This window comes from Caretta caretta, chromosome 3 (assembly GCF_965140235.1).
Source record: "Caretta caretta isolate rCarCar2 chromosome 3, rCarCar1.hap1, whole genome shotgun sequence".
NCBI classification, from domain to species: Eukaryota; Metazoa; Chordata; order Testudines; family Cheloniidae; genus Caretta; species Caretta caretta.
In genome coordinates, this window is record NC_134208.1 from 60,717,200 (window position 1) to 60,736,769 (window position 19,570).

Sequence of the window (19,570 nt, forward strand, 5' to 3'; positions counted from 1 at the left end):
TTTGAGCTTCTGCTGTTTAAGCAGTTAACTACTGCAGCAAACGGTGTTCGCAGAACTGTGCATATAGCTGCTGTTTATATGCATCAACAAAGACTTAAAAGAAAACTGCACAGTTAGCTTTTGTTTCATTAGGAATGTTAGAAAAATAGAACAAGAGGACAAACTAAAATGGAAAGAAATGTGCTTTAGCCATTAAAAGGGTTAATGAATTTACTTGCGTAAATAGTAATAACACATTAAAAAATCAGTAGTTCCTTTTAAAAGTGTTGTTATAGATTTTGTTAAATATTTATATCACTTGAGATTTAAAATGTTACTCATTACTATGATATCTTTTTGTATTTTATAGCACTAAATATTGTCATAGCAAAAATAGAATAAGTGTTGTACATCTATACAAAATAGCAAATGTTTTTGAGCAATAATTTGGTTTGACTTTGGTGTATCACACTATGGTCTTGAGTTTAAGTTGAGCACTCAGCAAGTTAGTTAATGTACATTTATATTATATCATACTTATAGGTGAAAAATTGATCTTAAAGCACTTTGGAACACTGGCATTTCTCTGGTCATACTCTGAACTTTAGGGATGGAGTTGCTTACCACAATATGAATATAGGCAAGTCTGCTGTATGAACTGCTGTAGCGATTTTTTTTAAAGTAGGTAACATTGAGGCCTGCTTCCCGACTGAAGGCTATTTAGAATGGTCTCCGGGCTTGAACCATACTAATGCTGATACAGTATTTTAGGTCTCTGTTAAGATTGATTCTGCACCCCACAATATGTATAAGCTCTAGCCTCCATCTTTTTCTTCCACTACTGCATTATACTAAATGGCAGTTCACTTGTAGCCTTTCCTCTCATTTCTAGTGAAAATAAACCAGGGGTGGCCAAACTGTTGCTCGTGAGCCACATGCAGCTCTGCTACCGTTAAAGTGTGGCTTGCGGAACCTCTCCCCACTTCCCGCACCAGACTGGGGGAGCTCGGGACCTCTGTGCCTTGCAGCAGGGTGGTGGGGTAGGGGCTTCTGCCCAGCGGGGTAGGGGGTCACCTTGGGGCTTCAAGAGGAGCAGGGCTGAAGCTCCAAACCCTGTTAGGTGCCTCCCACGGGGCTGAAGCCCCGAGCCCCAGCAGATGCATCCTGGCTCTCAAACTTCTGAAGATTGTTGTATGCGGCTCGGAGGGTCAGTAAGTTTGGCCACACCTGGAATAAACAATCAGAATATTTAGGCAGTGATGTGAACACTTCATCCTGCTTGTCATTGTGCATGAGAAGGGGATTCAATAGTGAGAACTTCAAGATGGCCACTGCCGGTAAAAATTAAAATGGGGTTGGAAATACGAAGGGGGGGAATCTGTGAAGGAGTGTTCTAAATCCTCTGGAGCAGACAGGACCAGCTTTCCTCAAATGTTTAAGAACATAAGAGCTGCCATACTGGTACACACCAAAGGCCCATCTATCCCAGTATCCTGTCTCCAACAGTGGCCAGTACCAGAGCTTCAGGGGGAGTGTATAGAATAGGGGCAATTATGGAATGATCAGCTTTTGGCAGTCAGACATTAAGGGTCGCCCCGAGCATGGGGATGAATTCCTGAACCTCTAATAGCCATTGATGACCCCCCATGAACTTACCTAGTTCTTTTTTTTGAATCCTGCTATAATTTTGCCCATCACAACATCCCATGGCAATGAGCTGCGCCAGTTAATTGTACTCAGTGTGCAAAAATACTTCCTCTTGTTTGTGTTCATAGAATATCAGGGTTGGAAGGGACCTCAGGAGGTCATCTAGTCCAACCCCCTGCTCAAAGCAGGACCAATCGCCAATTTTTGCCCCAGATCCCTAAATGGCCCCCTCGAGGATTGAACTCACAACCCTGGTTTAGCAGGCCAATGCTCAAACCCTTGAGCTATCCCTCCCCCCCAAAGCAGGTGTTAAACCTGCTTCCTATTAATTTCATCAGTCGACCCCCCCTGAAGTATAGTTAGGGTAAATAACACTTTTCTATTTAGGTTTCAGAGTAGTAGCCGTGTTAGTCTGTATCCGCAAAAAGAAAAGGAGTACTTGTGGCACCTTAGAGACTAACAAATTTATTTTCTATTTACTTTTTCAACACCATTCATGATTTTATAGACCTCGGTCATATCCTCACCTAGTTGTTTCTGTTCTGAGATGAACAATCCTAATCTTTTTAGCCTCTCCATATATGGAAGCTGTCTCAATGTCTCTTTGGTTCTTCTTCTCTGAAAAATGACTGTAATAATGGTTTGCCAGATCAAATTTGCTCAATTTACAACTAAAATGACCAATATTTTTTTTTAAAATGCCAGACCTGCATACTCCTCTTGGGGTAGGAGTCTACTATGTTCTTTCTGACTAGCAGTTTTCATTGGTAACCCTGACCCAATGTTAACAGGTGCTATTTCAAAGGATCGCAAACCTAAGTGGCTATACTGTTATGCCAGTAGATCTCTTACTGCTTAGTTTTCATAATATTCCACTCTGTGGATTAGTAGGAAGAGCTCTGCAGACCTGAAATCATTGAATTAAGCCCCCTGCTCCAGCCTTATTCTAAACTTATTCAGCTAAGAAAACCACACACTAACAAACTCTTCTTTCCTTTGTGCCTTATTGAATCTATAATGAAAGCAGATTAGTGTGACTAGATTTTCATGAAATATCTAGGTTTTACCAGTGAAATAGTTTAAAAAATAATTAGTTAAACCTGTGTTTAATACTTACAATAATTTAAAAAAATGCTTTCTTCTAGATTTAAAGAAACACAAATCCTAAAAATGTTTGTGATTTCTCCCTTTCTGTTTTATGTGTGAAAATTGAAGAATGTGAGAATGAGTAGGTTACAATGAAGAAATAGCTCAGCTGAAATAGCTCTGCTCAGAGCATAACAAACACTATGTTCTGCTGTGCACAATAGAGTCATTAAGAAGGGTGATGTTAAATGCTCTCTTCATGGATTTATTAAATACTATTCTGAAGTGGACATGCCAAGGGAACTTGTCAGTGATACTAAATTTATCTGTCCTTGTTAGCTTCCCTGAAAGAGCAATGGCTGATGTCTTGCAATGCATATCCAGAAAATCTACAGATAGAAATAATGTGTTCAGATACAAAATTTGATATTCCTCTCAAAATTAATGCACCTTGGTATCTTTGGTTACTCAGCCTTTCTCCCTCCATGCATCCTTTGAGACAAGAACTGTGCAAGGTCATATTCTTGGAGAAGATGATACCATTTGAAAACATTTTACACTTTATCATTCTAGCTTCTTATGCTTAGTCTTGGAGTAGTACCATATGTGCAAAATGCTTTTCATGATACTTGTCTTTAAATGCATTTGGAAATACATTTGGAAGGGTAGTAATTTTATCATTTCTCTTCTTATTCATTCTAACAGTTATTAGGATTTAATTTTTCTCAATGTTAATCCATGAGACGGCATGTATTCTGTGTTTTATGCTTACTTTTTGTGGGGCACATGTCATATTTTTAAAGCAGTCTTTTACAACCTAGAGTTCACAAACTCCAAGCAGTTGGCACTACTTCCTCAATCTAGATCTGATTTTTGGATCACAAAAAAGTCTCCCTATACAGCATGATATAGGGAGCATCAATCAAGTAACCCATATTGTAGGAAATGCTTCCTTTTGGCATCCCAGAAGCCAGAAAATGTGGGAGAGGGAATTATTTCCTTTTCTCCTAGAAGTATGGAAAATGAGGAGGGAAGGATAAAGTGGAAAGAAAAAGGAAAATTCCTTTCCTTCCTTGCAACCAACTCTTACGCTTTCTGCTCAGCAGGATGTGAGAAAGAGGGTTTGGGAGGGAAGAAAGATAGTAAGTAGTATGATGATATTGCATTATTACTCTGTCTCAGTACCTAATAACTATCCAACCACATTCCATCATCTCAGTGCAGTGTCAGGACACTATATAGTAATTCTTTTGTGCATTTTAAGTTGTGAAAATGCATTTGTAGAACCAGATTTCTCTCTTTCCATGGGTTTCTTTTGTCTGAAGTAAGTGCTCACAATAGTTGTTTTGTGCAGTCCTGGAATTAACATTGCTGCACCAGTTCAATCTTGAGTAGTTCTAATATATTTAATAGAATGAATACCCTAGCAGTTTCTTAGCTACATGTGTTAATGATGTAACATCTGTTTTTTTATAACCGTTTGCATACTTTATAGCTAAAACAATTACATCCTTAAATAAATATGGTATACTGGATTATATAAGAGAACTGCAGTTGACATGAATTGTTGTGAAGATTACCAGACTGATCTCTTAAATATATCAAAAGGGAATGTAAAGGTACCTTGCCTCTATTTATAAGATAAGATTCCTGTCAGTACTTGTTACCGTAAGATAAATCAGGAGATACTTAGTGGAAGAAGAGATTGTGTGTTAAGCTAATTACTATCTAATGTAATGTAGCTCCAGTTGTCCATAACGAATGGAGTCTTTGCTTTCCTAATTTATCATTTATGATAGAAAGTGATCTCCGATGTTAGAAGTACTGTCTTTGAAAACATATTTTTTCCCAAGAGAATGTAGTGCTTGTAAAAGGAGACTAACTCTGCTATGGGTATACAGAGCTAGTTTAATATGGACAGCTGCACTGTGTACGCTTTCTCACTCTGACCTGCCAGTTCTTCTCAACCCTAATTGAAAGAGAGCCCTGTAGTGGTTAATGCTTCATAATTATGAAAACCATGACCTCTTACGTGGATGTCAGCAGCAGATGTTTTAGTTCTGATGGCTGCAGGGGCAGGGGATAAGTTGATTCTTGTCTGTTTGAAAAGCTCCATATTCGAATACCAAAGCCCTGGCGTGCTGGAACAATTTTTGCAGTAGGGGTGCGGATGATGGAGACCATGGAAACCATGCATTTGGCGGTTGTTATTACTACTTCAAGCCAGGGGATGCGGCAGCAACCCCAGCACCCTTAGTTCCAGCACCACTGCCAATGCCCTTAGCCGTTCAGTCCATCCCACTTCATCCCTGATCTTTTTTTTAACACAGACATGTAGTTGTTCTGCTAAGAAAAATTAGATTCCATTATCAGCAAAGCTCTGTCAAGATTGTATTCTAATTTTCTCTTAAAAGAGGTTTACAGCATGTTTGGTGGGGGCTTAACATTTCCATGCAAAATTTTGGTCTTGTAAGGGCCTGATCCTGCACCACTGGAGGTAGTGGGAGTTTTGCAGTTTGATTCAGTGGCAGCAGGACTGGAGCCTGCGCGTGTGTGGTGTTTTTTTTTTCTTTTTTCTTTTTTAACCTTATTAAAATATATTAAAAATATTTCTCCATATTTTGACTTCTGTTGAAGCTAAAAGTTTCCTTGTTTGAGATGTCTCTTCCCACACATCTAGTTGTACACTGGTTTCTAGCAATAAATGTATAACTTATTGCACATATGAATATCTGACTATATGATGGATTTCTCTAGGTCTCTCTATATTTTTGTGATGTCCAGATGATATAATACTTCATTCTTATATAAGTTTTCATATGTAAATCTTTCAAAGGGCTTTGAAAAGACTTACATTCTCAGGAGATTAGATAGCTGCTTCATAAAGCCAAAATATGGTAAATAGACATTTTAAAATACATGTAAACATAGATTTACCTAACTGGCTTTAGATTTACCCAATGTGCTTGGAACCTTTTTTGATCATGTATTTCTTAACATTTGAAGTCATGAACAACTTTTAAACGGTAAAACCAAGAAAAAAATGTGAAGCTGGGAAAAGCACACTGGAGTGTAAAGGCTGATCGTTAGAAGAAGAAAAGCCAAAGGACATGTTCTTCTTTTCCAGACTATTAAAAAAAAGCAAACACCCATTCCTTTTTTAGCATATAAACAAAATGTCATTTATATTTCGATTTGTGTCCAGTTTTGCACCTCCCCCCCATTACTGATAAACTGATATCCTAGTCTTTGTAAAAGCATAGTAAACTGTAATTAATAAATAAATAAACACAAAGCAAAATTGAAATCATGATACCATCATGGTGGCAGCTGATGAATATTTTGTTACCTGATGAATATTTTGTTACATTGAAGAGTATTTATTTATTTTATTGGCTTTTCTATGGCACTTATCGCTATGGTGTCTGAGTTTATCTTCACAACGCTCCTATGAGGTTGGGAAGATGTATCTATGTTTTACAGCTAGTGTAGTTAGGCTCAGAGTGATTGAATTACCCAAAATCACATATGAAGGCTGTATCTGAACTGGGACTAGAACCCAGGTTTTTAGGGTTCTAGTCCAGTGCCTTAAGCAAAAGACTTCTTCCTCCATCCTTGCAGTCTCAAGTGCTTAACAGTGAAAAGATTCTGAAACTTAATGATGTCTCTGTTTTTTGCTTTGTTTTCTAGGGTACCCCTGAAAGTAGAACAAGCAAATAATGCACGTGATGCGTTGGCTAAAACTGTATATAGTCACCTTTTTGATCATGTGGTAAACAGAGTAAACCAGTGTTTTCCATTTGAAACCTCTTCTTTCTTCATTGGCGTTCTAGATATAGCTGGTTTTGGTAAGTGCTTTTTTTTTTTTTTTTTTTTTTTACCAGTTTCATGTTTCCCAGATAGTTTACCTATTCTACTGCTATCAGAGATGCAGTTATTCATACATGATTTTGTGGTAGAAAGTTCTTGGATTCTCTTGTCCTTTATCATTCGTGTATGTGTACACACACTGTAGGTAGGTATAATGGTATATTAGAGTGGACGCTATTCAGATTATTCTAGGATATGAAGGTATACGGGAGTTTCTCAAGATGTTAACAGAATCTCTAAATCATGAATGTGAAGCTGGACAGGTCTGTTTGTTTGAAACTGGACTTCAGAACACTGCAGTGTCTACACAGACACTACTTTTTCCTGTGTGTAGCTCTGTCCAGCCTGTGCAGTTTGAGTCCAAGAAAATTCCCAGACTAGGCCTGGCAGAATTTGATTTTTACAGTTTTGGTGGATAATATAGATGTTTGTTTTTAAGCATTATTTTCAATTTTAATTGATTTAAAGGTTCACAGATGTGGGAAGTTAGCGGGGGAGAGGTCATACAATAATTATTTAATGACAGTAGATGTTGAGAGTCAAAAAGTAAGTTTTATAACTATTAAAACAAATTGGCAACATCACATTTCAAAATATACAAAGTAAATGTCTTTAAATCATGTTCTTAAGTAGCATTTTCCTTACTTTTTCCTATGTGTAAATTTTGATTGTTATCTACAGCAGTATTTTTTCATCAATTTAACTAACGTTTACCAGTATTTACTGATAAAAATCTGATCCTTCCCAGCCTTTCCATGGACCTCTCTGGTTTTAATAGCAGCACTGACTACTCACTATTCTGGGGGGAGTCTTCCTCCTTAGAGATGTTAGTATAAAGCTATACTGAGCTGTCCAAGCCTTCCTTTTTCCTTGAGTGGGGTCTGGTTCTGGACAACCAATGAGATCACGAGCAGCACCGAATGTGCTTACAGTTTCTCATACAATCTTAGGGAGAGTGGAGTATCCTGACTGATATGCAGATGAAAAAGAGACTCAGGCCTGGTCTATAGTACAGAGTTAGGTTAACATAAAGCAGCTTACGTCAACCTAATTATGTCAGTGTACACACTACTGCCTTGTCCCGCTGATGTAAGTGCCCTACTACACCCACATAATAACTCCAGCTCCACAAGAGGCTTAGCGCTTATGCTGGCGTATTTAGGGCGATGCAGTGTCTGTGTAGACACTGCCTTACTTACATTGGCTGACCAGTTTTCTTGTCAATTTCACAGCTCCATGCTGGAGCTGTGAAATTGACAAGAAAGCCAGGTAGCTAGAGTTTGGCTTCCCCCCCCCCCCAGCTCTCCATTCCCAGACGAGCTGCTACCTAGAGGCTCCCCACCCAGCGAGGTGAGAAGTCTGCGTGGCTGCTCCTCCCCCCCTTCCCAGCTGGGAGCCTAGGGGGCAGCTGATCTCTCCACGGGGATCCATGAGCCCTGGCTCTCAGCCCCCCACACTTCCCCTCTTCAGTTGGTGGACACACTCTTGTTGAGGATGCACGCCACCAACAGAAGGAGAGTAGTGTGGACATCAGCCACCACAGTGATGGCCAGGGGAGTCACAGGTGGTATGGCTCTTGTAAGGGCTGTGCTGTGAAGTAGCTTCAGGGTGGTAGTGTGGAGATAAGGTCCTTTTTCCGCTGCATTTTTGCTGTGTATAATAGTAATAACTTGTATTGGAGAGTGTGAGATCAAATATAACTGTCTGCACGTTGTTGGTTCCAGAAACATGAACTTTCACATCCTTTTTATTTTTGGTTTATACCCAACTTATTACAGGTACTATGAGACTCAGTAAAACCACTTCATTCAGTGGATCTTTTTATGGATCCGAACAAAAGATTTGATGTGAAAATGTTAACTCTATTAAACTCCCCCCCGCCCAAACATTATATAACTAAATTCTCAGAATACTAACTTATCATAATTCAAAGCAGTTTAACATTTTGTTTTTCAGAATATTTTGAACACAACAGTTTTGAACAGTTTTGTATAAACTACTGTAATGAAAAGCTGCAGCAATTCTTCAATGAAAGGATTCTGAAAGAGGTAATTTATATCCCACTTCATGTCTGAGTAACCCACTGACTTTTCGGAAAAGAAAAGTAAGATAAGGGTATGTGAAATAGCAACGCTTTCCGTAAATTTTGTTAATTTCCTTTTTAATTACAATTAAAGAGCCTTGTGTGTCTGTTATAGTGTCGAGTCAGGTGTATATGTGAGAAGTGTAGTTTGCTCTTGGTTGAAGCATTTTTCATTTGTTGAATATGTCAGAATCTTTCCCAGTCTGAGTTGGTTGGTGCTTTGTTCATCTTCGGGAACATGCATTAAGAGCAATGCACCTCACATCTTCCTGTACTAAGCAATTATTATTATTAATTGTAGCATTTTAGCATCTAGATGCCAGAGGCAGAATAAACGTACAATGGAGACAGTCCTGGATCTGAAGAGTTTACAATCTGAGTATGAGATTATAGGCAACAGATGTGGGTTGGGGGTGGGAAGCACAAGGAAACAATGACATATCAGTCAGTTTGATAAACCGGTCACAGCACATGAAATGCCTAACCATTGTTTAGTGTAGGCTTTGTGGCAGAGAAGATTTCTACAGAGGGATCTGAAAGAGGATTACAAGGTGAAATCTAAACTGCACCATTTTTGTGGCTTTCCTTGTCTTCCCCGTGCAAAAGGAGAGAGAGTTCAGAGGCCCTTATTAAACTGCATGTGTCCCATGACTGCACAGGTTTTTTGGCACTACTCCAACTGCCCTGCTTAATTAAGAAATACTTTCTCCTCAGATTGTACTATCAAATGTGACCCATTCTCAGCAAGTAGTGCTCATGAAATCAGTATGTTTGAAACTGATCTAGGACTTAAAAGTAGTGAATAAAAACTAAAATAACACTTTTGTGTTCAGGTTGGACTTCTGCTGCATATGGAAAAGACTTTGTTGAAAACCAGTATGATTGGATAAGCTACTGGTTAAACTCTGAAAAGGGCCATTGGTACTTTGGCTGGGGCAACCTGAGAAGAGCAAGACTCAGAAACAGCTCCTTATCTTGTGTCTGCCTGTAATTTTGAAGAGCTAGGTAGGAAAGGGATAAGAGCATGAGAGGTCAAAGAGGTTTATTGTATTCCTAAAGAACAAGAGTAATGGATTGGGCAGATTGAAGAGGCTCCTCTGAACACTGGGTGAAGTGAGCCAGGGTTTTTAGAAGCTCAGGGCAAGAAAGAAGCTGGCTGCTATGGCACAGTTTCATCCCCAGGAACTAATTAACTTTAATTTTAGGACTGTGTTGACTTGAGACCTGAAAACATTTGCTACGTAAGTCACTGAAAGAGAATATCAAACTCCACCATGCAATCAGAAAAGTGACTTTGTAATCATGGTTTAAGAACTTCTGGATGAACTCCCAGATAGAGCTGTTTTCAGAAAAACTGAATCAGTGACTAAACTGTTGGAAAATCAGGTTTTCATCAGACTTGTGAGAGAGAGGATTTTTCTTGTCAGAGTACCCTTTTTCCTCAGCATGGCAGGAACATTAAGAAAATACTTCAAATTCCAAGGCCAAAAACTTTTAAAAAGTCTTGTGGTCTCTGTGATGGCATTTAATCACCTACAAAAATCCTGAGCTTTTGGAGTTCTTGGATTCTTTGTTGGATAGATGTTGTCCTGATAGTCTGAGATTGTATGGAGATAGCAGGACTTGGAGCTAATATTCTCATCAGTCTTACTAGCTGTATTTAAATTTAATTTACTTCCTTTATAAGACTCACTAAATTATTTATAGCAGTAAGCACTTTAAAAAATTTTTTTTGAAGCTAACAGTAACTAAAACTCTTTTGGGTTCGATCTGGTGGTAGCCCTTTTTTTTCTAGGAGATTGAAGTTAGAAGGGACATACAAGCTTTACTTTTGAAGGTGAGATAAGACTTTGTGAGATGGTACTTTCAGAGAACAGTTACAAATAACTAATTTTCATTACTTTATAAAGCATACTAGAAAACTAGGTAAAAGGCGAGATTATACTGAGTAGCATTTTTCTGAGCAAATAGTTATTGTACTGCAATTACCTTGAAGATATACCAAAGCCAAGCAGATTCTTTTAACTTTTTAAATGTGAAACTATTGTTTACAGTGCTTTTCTTAAAAGTTTGGATACTATTTGAGCTGCTTCACCTGTCACATTTGCTGGGTTAAAGCCTATCGTGGCCAAAGGAAAGATTGTATATTTAGCAATATGCTTAGCAGGCTATTGCAGACATAAATTTGCTAAGACAGGCCAATAATTAGGAAATAAAAAAAGCTGTTCTCTGCCTATTCATGGGAGTACTTGGAAGAATATTTAATTAAAATTACAATACATTGAAAAACAGTAATTGATGCATACTCAGAGCTTGCAAGCTTTGTGCAGATGAAAGTGGCATTTGAGTATATAATCAGATAATTTTAATAGTTTGAACTCTTTAGATTGGGTTTCATTTAGTGACTTATAATGTGAGATGGCTTTAGAGTTTGTTACTACATTTAAATGAAATATAACATTGTGGAGAGAGGATGATTTCTCCAAAATGTATCTAAAGTTTAATTGTTTCTCTTACAAGCCCTGTCTGAATGCCACCCTCTAATTTTGTCAGAAGTAAATCAATCTGTCTGAATGTCCTTGTGGACTGGTGACATATAGGAATAGTGTTTTGCCACAAGTTTGAGGAGTTATAGGACAAGATATTTGCAAGATCAGAAGTTTGAAAACATGAGTTCGTATCCCCTGAAAAGTACCTTAACTCTTTTTTCTATTTCATATTTTTAGAGCAGCTTGGCATAGAAATTCTAAACTTAATTTATTCTATTTATTCTTATTGATGACTTCAACAAGGTGAATTTTGTAGTTTCCTGAAAGGTTTACTCTGGACTTGTGGGAATTCCTGAGTACCTCAAATTCTAGAGCCTATGTGTGGAGTTTTAGATGTCTGGAGCCACTGCCTTTGAAGTTTAATTTGCATACATACTGGCTGAAAATTTTGAATTAAAGATATAAACATCCATAGGTAAGCCAATAGGCATTCTATGGAACTAATTGTATCTGGGCACCAGCTACTTTCTTGATGGATAGTTTATTCTCAGAGTGTCTTGCATCTTTTAAGGGTTATGATCCTTCTAATTCTATGAAAGAGATCCTAGTATTTCCTTCTCCACGTTTGCATTTACAGAGCTAGTACAGTGGATATAGGAAGGCTTATTTCTTATATCAGGAGCGGACATTAGCTTTAGAATCAAAGCAAATATATTCATACTCCTAAGCTTTGAGGTCATTCACAACTGTCTTTTTCTACTTGTCCACTCCCTTCTCTTATCACATGACCCCCACCTTCAGTTTTGCTAAAGATGCCAACCTGATCCACTAGTGGGCTGGATGGTATATGGGCTTAGATTCCCTTTATTTAGGGCAACTGTTCCTCAGGTGTTCAGTGGAGTTTCATATGTAACACCTTCTTAGACCATCCTCTAGGGTCTGTAAATGTGATTACTATGATGGGGGTCGGCTCTGGGGAGTTTCTAGGCTCCCAACCACCCTACATTTTCCTAGGATAAAATGGAGTTTCCCCTTTACACCAGGCTTTTTGCCCTTCTTTTTGTGGCTTGCACCCACTGTTCATAGGAAACAGCCAGATCCTGTACAGCTGCTTCCTGTACAGAACCTAAAGTGTTATCTCAAATGGTTTCTCTGATCTCAGAGCAAAAGCTCAGTAAATGCCCATATGCACAGGGGTCAAATAACTTGTCATAATCAGCCTCTTCCCTGTTTGCTCATCAAATCACAGATTTTACATACGGATTCTCTGTGACTCATCACCTTTTCAGAGGTTTCTAAATCTCACCCTGTACACGTTAGGGGTAATTTGAAATCTTTGCAACATAGCCTTTTAAAATTCATCATACTTCAAATCCTGTTCAGTTTCCACTTCATTAAACACATTTAATGCTTCACCCGAGAGCTTTGCAATCACTGTGGGCACTTTCTGGGCTTCTGAAATTTTATGTAATTTGCACAGTCTTTCAAAAGTACAGAAGTATTCTTCAATACAATCTGATCCTTTGTTCTCCGGGGATAATTTATCTCAGCTGGGTGTTCCTTGTGGAGAGGAAACACTTGGGACCTGTGGGATCTGTCTATGCTTTTCCTACCAGCTCAGGTTACACTGTCTTTCCTTCCCTTTTTTTGGGCTGTCCCTTTTTTCAGTTCCACGTTTCTCTAATGGGAAGCTGTCTCCTCTTCCAGGGTTTGCTGATATGCTTCTCCTTGCTGTTGTCTTTCTGCCTCCCACTGACACTCATTTCAGCTTTCCACTTCTGGTATTCACACACTCCTGTCACAGCTGCTCATTCTTTATCTTTCTGTTCAGCCTTCAGTCTGGCTATTTCTAATTTCATAAACGTTTCGCTGTTGCTCATTTTTATACTTTCTTTTGTTGCCTGAAATAAATAGAAGAAAACAAACTGTAACTGTTTTGACTGTTCCCAACCTTCTCATGTAAAATCTGCTTTATCAATGCTTGAAATGTGAACTTCAGTCAACCAGTCGGCAGTGTGTAAATCCTGTCCAGACCACACCACTGTGATGTTCTGATCAGGACTCCCAGAATTGTAAGCCACTGTCTTGCTCTTCTGCGTCAGCAAGTGAGAACTTTTCTGCTGCTAAGCTGTGTCTCAGCTCCCTGCCATTCCAGCCTGTCTGCCTTGCCAGCAAACTCCTCGAGAACCTACCAATTTAAACTATGTCTTGTAGGTAACAAGCAGTTAACCCCAGATGTCTCCCTGGGTATTTACTGGACACCCACAGAAAGTATTAAATTCAATGCTTCCTAAGAGACATAGCACACATCAGCCTGTTAGCTTAGCTGAAGACTCAAATTTTACTTCAATATAACAGCACTGAGATGGTTTATAATAAAACTAAGAATATGTTTAAATCTCTGTTCTTTGTAAATAAATGATAATAAGCAAGGGAATAAGAGACAGCTGTGGTTGCAAACAAAACATACTTTTTAGTGTCTAAAACTTAATTTTAGCAAGTTACAAACTGTTACAAGTTAGTTTCCTCTCTTACATCAAGTTACCAGCATCTCTGGTCCTCCTGGCCAAGGGATCCAGCTTTCACAGGTTCAGAGAGTGCTGTTCCCCATGTTCCCTAAATGATGAATAACTAAAATGTCTTTCTGCACCTTCTATTACCAAAAATCCATTCTCTCTGCCTCAAGAGTCGGGAAAGCAGATTCTCCCCCCCCCCCACCCCGTGTGCTTAATAAGTTGTCTCCTTTGCCACTCATTAGCTTGGTGGCTTTGTTTACCTTATATGTAAATATACTTTCCTTGTACTGTGCCTGTAATCAAGCCAGCCAGACATGCCAATCCACATTCCTTTGTTAGGCTTGGTGTATGCACTGCCTTTCAAACACACTTGAAGAACATATATTTCCAGCACACACACACGTAACTCTTTTTACACAGCCTGTACACAGTGCTTTTTGGGAACAGTGTGTCACTAGTATGTTTCCGTATGATACCTTACATAACACCTTTTTATATGCCTCTTATGACAACTGTGTGTTGTGGGTACTGAGTGTGCCAGGCCTGATATGAGTTACATTATGGTAGGCCCTCTGCCATTTGTCATTGAGGGGCATCGAGGGCCACAACTTATTGGTTAACTTCTCATGTAATAATCTCTATGCCTTCTATCTTGATGTCCATTTTTCATGGAAAAAGAATAGATCCACAATCCTGTTTGGGCCTTCTGGTTGCTGTGTAATATAAGCACATTTGGGAAATGTTTAATGTTCCCAATTTAATTTTTCTATTTGAAAATTCAGCTTAGCCATTTAATGTCCAAGGTGTTATAGAATCATAGAATATTAGGGTTGGAAGAGACCTCAGGAGGTCATCTAGTCCAACCCCCTGCTCAAAGCAGGACCAACCCCAACTAAATCATCCCAGCCAGGGCTTTGTCAAGCCAGGCCTTAAAAACCTCTACGGATGGAGATTCTACCGTCTCCCTAGGTAATCCATTCCAGTGCGTCACCACCCTGTCCTGCAGTTATGTCTGGGTAGCATTAAAAAATCAAATTGAGTTTGGAAAAAAAGTATATTTTTTTGAAAGGTGAGGGGGAACAGGTAGGGAGGAAGGTGGAGAGGAGGAAGAATGATTGAGTCTTCATCTATTTTAGAACTTAGAAACTGCAAAAAAACCCAACAACCCTCCAAAAGCTTATAATGTTCATTTAAAAATGTTTTAAATGTTACCTTTTTTAAAAAATGAAACAAAACCTCTTCATTTTATAATCTCCATGAGACATCTACTACCACACTTTGAGTTGCTGAAGGCACAAAGGAGATATGTATCTGAGAAGTAGCTTAGTGGACAAGTAAAACACATTTTATATCTTAATGTTGTTTTCTGAAATATATTTCTGAAACTTTAAGAATTTAAAAATGTTTTGTGTGGTGCTGGTTGCACTTGGTTCTTAGAACCATTTCACATGTCATTAAGAGCCACAGCACAGGAGAAACTTTTATGATCATCAGAATGCTCAAATTAGCACTTAAAACATACTGTAAAATAAAATATCCCATGTTGAAAGTGTGAAGGAGAAAAGATCATAATTTTCTCATCAGGTTTATTGTGACATTCTAACCTGGGATTCAGAGATTTTTAGAATACTTTTGTATTCATTTTAGGAAGTCATTATTTTTAATCAAGAATATATTATTTAGACTTTTAAAAAATTCTTGCATATATGTTTGAAAGTAATCAAGTAACCCTGCTAGAAACTAGAAATAAATTAAATTTAAAGATCAGTTTTTCCTGTTAATAATTTTTACATTAATTATTTTTCACAAAGTCGGGAACTCCAAATTATTCTAACATTTGAAAGTAATATTCTCAAGCCAAATATTGACATCTTACTGAAGTACTTTATCCTCATTTATCTACAATATATATTGTATTGTTAGTGTTAAGGAAATGGAATTGGAACTATATTAAGCCATATCCAAGCACTTTAAAATCTCCAGGTTGTTTGTTCATTGTCATTATAGAAGTTAAAATTGTCTCTTTTGGTTCATGGGAAAAACTGTGGTAAATGATATTTTCTCTGAAATATTTTTATTTTTTCTATTTTAGGAACAAGAACTTTACCAGAAAGAAGGTCTGGGAGTCAATGAAGTGCACTATGTAGACAATCAGGATTGTATAGGTATGTACTTGAAAACCTTGTATGCTGTTTCATTAAAGTGTTATGGTCCTGGAGCATAGTGGCTTTCAATAGAATAGACCAAAATATGTTTAGTAGTGTAGTAATTTTGTCGTATCATTGACCATCCCATCACTGGATCCTGCTGTTAGGTTTTAGTCCCTGATGCTGCAACTGTGTCTGTGTGGATGCAGAGATCTCTTCACTGATGCAGTTGCAAGACTGGGGTATATTTATTTTATTTTCTTGTGGCCATTGTTGCAGATGACCCTGCACCTCTCTAAGTACTGCCTGCTTCTGCCCATTGAGTTGTTCCTGCCCAGGGTCAAAGGGGGAGATTTCATCAGAGGCTCTGCAAGTTTGTTTTTGCAGAGAATAGACCAATAGTTCTGTCAGAAATTAATTTAGGGAAGATTCTTCTGCCCTATTGTAGCGGGGTCGTCACCCGCTCCAGCCCTGAAGGGGTTCAATCAGCCCTGGGAGAGCTAAGAGGCTAGGCTGATTGGGAGGGCAGCCTCAACTGGGACCATGCTGCAGTCAGGCCACAACTGGCCTTATATAAGGCTGTGAGCCAGGAGCTCAGGCAGAGAGTCTCTCCCTAGCTGTGGAGAAGAGACGGGCCTGGCTGCTTGAGAGCTCACCAGGGTACCTAGAATGAAGCAGAGCTGGGGAAAGGCCAGAGGAGCTGGGGAGCTCCAGGCTGGAAAACCCCTAGCCTGCAGGCCTTGCTGAAGGCCTAAAGCAGGTAGTGGGGTTGCAGAGTGGCAGCCCAAGGTTAGGCAAAGGCAGCAGGTCCAAATCCTTCTTGCCGACGAGTGGTACAGACTGCAGTCTGCCCCAGTGTGTGGGGGCTAGATGAGGACTGGCAGTAGCCGCTGAGGCAAGGTGGGGATAGAGGGTGGGGATTCCCTGGGGAGGGGAGACCGAGACTGCAGGGGTACTACAGGGGGAAGAACCCTGATGTACAGGGGCACCAGGGTCCGGGAGAGATACGGGGGCCTGAAGCAAGGGGGACACCAGCCTGCAGAGGGCTCCCCGGAGGCTGGAGAGCTAATTCCGAGGATGACCAGCGGGAGGCACCGCACTGGTGAGTCGCCGCGTTGCTACACCTGTTTATATAATAGTAACACACAGAACCCCAATCAGTAATGGAGTCTCATTGTGATAGGTGCAGATAAATATATGCTCAGACATAGTACTTGCCCTGAAGATCTTATAATCTGAGAGTGGTGAACATGTGGAATTTTCCAGGTAAATTAATCAAAACAGATAATGTGAGGTATACAGAGCAATATTTTTGTTGCGTAAGGAGATTAAAAGATCTGTGAACCAGAGATGTTTGTATATTTGGAGATAAAGGGTTCCTTCCTTTAAATTTTTTGTCCGATTTTTCCCCATACACTTGTTGCTTGAACAGGGTGAATTAAAAACAAAATAAAAATTTAGATATTGCTATTGTTTTCAGTATGTGAGAGGGTTAAAATGGTCTATCTGCTCCCAACTGTTACCATAATTGGGGTTATCCAGTATGATGAAGAGAGAAACTGACTTTGACATACAATTCAGTGCAGCATTGACTGTGGTAGCTTCAGGATCTCCATTTAGGGAAGCAGTGATGATGGCAGGATACCCCATCTGGCATCAGTTGCAAAGTCGCCACTGGTGGTTCCTTCTGAGCATCTATAGATGTGTTCAGACATCTTTCCTCCTAGGCAGACAAGGACATGCATCGCTGGCTCTGCATTGGCCACTGGTAGCCATGTCAGGCAAAGATGACAGCTGGCTGCTGACAGAACAGTAGGAGATGATCCAGGGAAGAAAACCTGAAGGGTAGCAGCAAGAAAAGTGCTGTCTTGTATGAACACAAACCAGCCCCATCTGGTAGTCTGATATGCATAGACAATCCAGGAAGTTTTTGGAAAGCGTAGGAGACAATTTCCTGGCGCAAGTGCTAGAGGAGCCAACTAGGGGGGGCGCTTTTCTTGACCTGCTGCTCACAAACCGGGTAGAATTAGTGGGGGAAGCAAAAGTGGATGGGAATCTGGGAGGCAGTGACCATGAGTTGGTTGAGTTCAGGATCCTGACACAGGGAAGAAAGGTAAGCAGCACGATACGGACCCTGGACTTCAGGAAAGCAGACTTCGACTCCCTCAGGGAACGGATGGCCAGAATCCCCTGGGGGACTAACTTGAAGGGGAAAGGAGTCCAGGAGAGCTGGCTGTATTTCAAGGAATCCCTGTTGAGGTTACAGGGACAAACCATCCCAATGAGTCGAAAGAATAGTAAATATGGCAGGCGACCAGCTTGGCTTAATGGTGAAATCTTAGCGGATCTTAAACATAAAAAAGAAGCTTACAAGAAGTGGAAGGTTGGACATATGACCAGGGAAGAGTATAAAAATATTGCTCGGGCATGTAGGAATGTTATCAGGAGGGCCAAATCGCACCTGGAGCTGCAGCTAGCCAGAGATGTCAAGAGTAACAAGAAGGGTTTCTTCAGGTATGTTGGCAACAAGAAGAAAGCCAAGGAATGTGTGGGCCCCTTACTGAATGAGGGAGGCAAACTAGTGACAGAGGATGTGGAAAAAGCTAATGTACTCAATGCTTTTTTTGCCTCTGTTTTCACTAACAAGGTCAGCTCCCAGACTGCTACGCTGGGCATCACAAAATGGGGAAGAGATGGACAGCCCTCTGTGGAGATAGAGGTGGTTAGGGACTATTTAGAAAAGCTGGACGTGCACAAGTCCATGGGGCCGGATGAGTTGCATCCGAGAGTGCTGAAGGAACTGGCGGCTGTGATTGCAGAGCCATTGGCCATTATCTTTGAAAACTCGTGGCGAACCGGGGAAGTCCCGGATGACTGGAAAAAGGCTAATGTAGTGCCAATCTTTAAAAAAGGGAAGAAGGAGGATCCTGGGAACTACAGGCCAGTCAGCCTCACTTCAGTCCCTGGAAAAATCATGGAGCAGGTCCTCAAAGAATCAATCCTGAAGCACTTGCATGAGAGGAAAGTGATCAGGAACAGCCAGCATGGATTCACCAAGGGAAGGTCATGCCTGACTAATCTAATCGCCTTCTATGGGATAGGATACAGAAGGACCTAGACAAATTGGAGGATTGGGCCAAAAGAAATCTGATGAGGTTCAATAAGGATAAGTGCAGGGTCCTGCACTTAGGACGGAAGAACCCAATGCACAGCTACAGACTAGGGACCGAATGGCTAGGCAGCAGTTCTGCGGAAAAGGACCTAGGGGTGACAGTGGACGAGAAGCTGGATATGAGTCAGCAGTGTGCCCTTGTTGCCAAGAAGGCCAATGGCATTTTGGGATGTATAAGTAGGGGCATAGTGAGCAGATCGAAGGACGTGATCGTTCCCCTCTATTCGACATTGGTGAGGCCTCATCTGGAGTACTGTGTCCAGTTTTGGGCCCCACACTTCAAGAAGGATGTGGATAAATTGGAGAGAGTCCAGCGAAGGGCAACAAAAATGATTAGGGGTCTGGAACACATGAGTTATGAGGAGAGGCTGAGGGAGCTGGGATTGTTTAGCCTGCAGAAGAGAAGAATGAGGGGGGATTTGATAGCTGCTTTCAACTACCTGAAAGGGGGTTCCAAAGAGGATGGCTCTAGACTGTTCTCAATGGTATCAGATGACAGAACGAGGAGTAATGGTCTCAAGCTGCAGTGGGGGAGGTTTAGATTGGATATTAGGAAAAACTTTTTCACTAAGAGGGTGGTG

The 19,570-nt window shown here is 40.1% G+C and overlaps 1 protein-coding gene across 9 annotated transcripts in view; it reads left to right on the forward strand.

Annotated features, from left to right (window-relative positions):
* MYO6 (myosin VI) overlaps positions 1–19,570 on the forward strand; it is a 177,170-nt gene that overhangs the window by 86,662 nt on the left and 70,938 nt on the right. For all 9 annotated transcript variants that reach the window (XM_048845884.2, XM_048845886.2, XM_048845888.2 and 6 more), the window contains exons 13-15: positions 6,403–6,560; positions 8,539–8,630; positions 15,763–15,835. In XM_048845884.2, the coding sequence (XP_048701841.2) occupies positions 6,403–6,560; positions 8,539–8,630; positions 15,763–15,835 (323 nt within the window). The remainder of the gene's footprint in view (positions 1–6,402; positions 6,561–8,538; positions 8,631–15,762; positions 15,836–19,570) is intronic.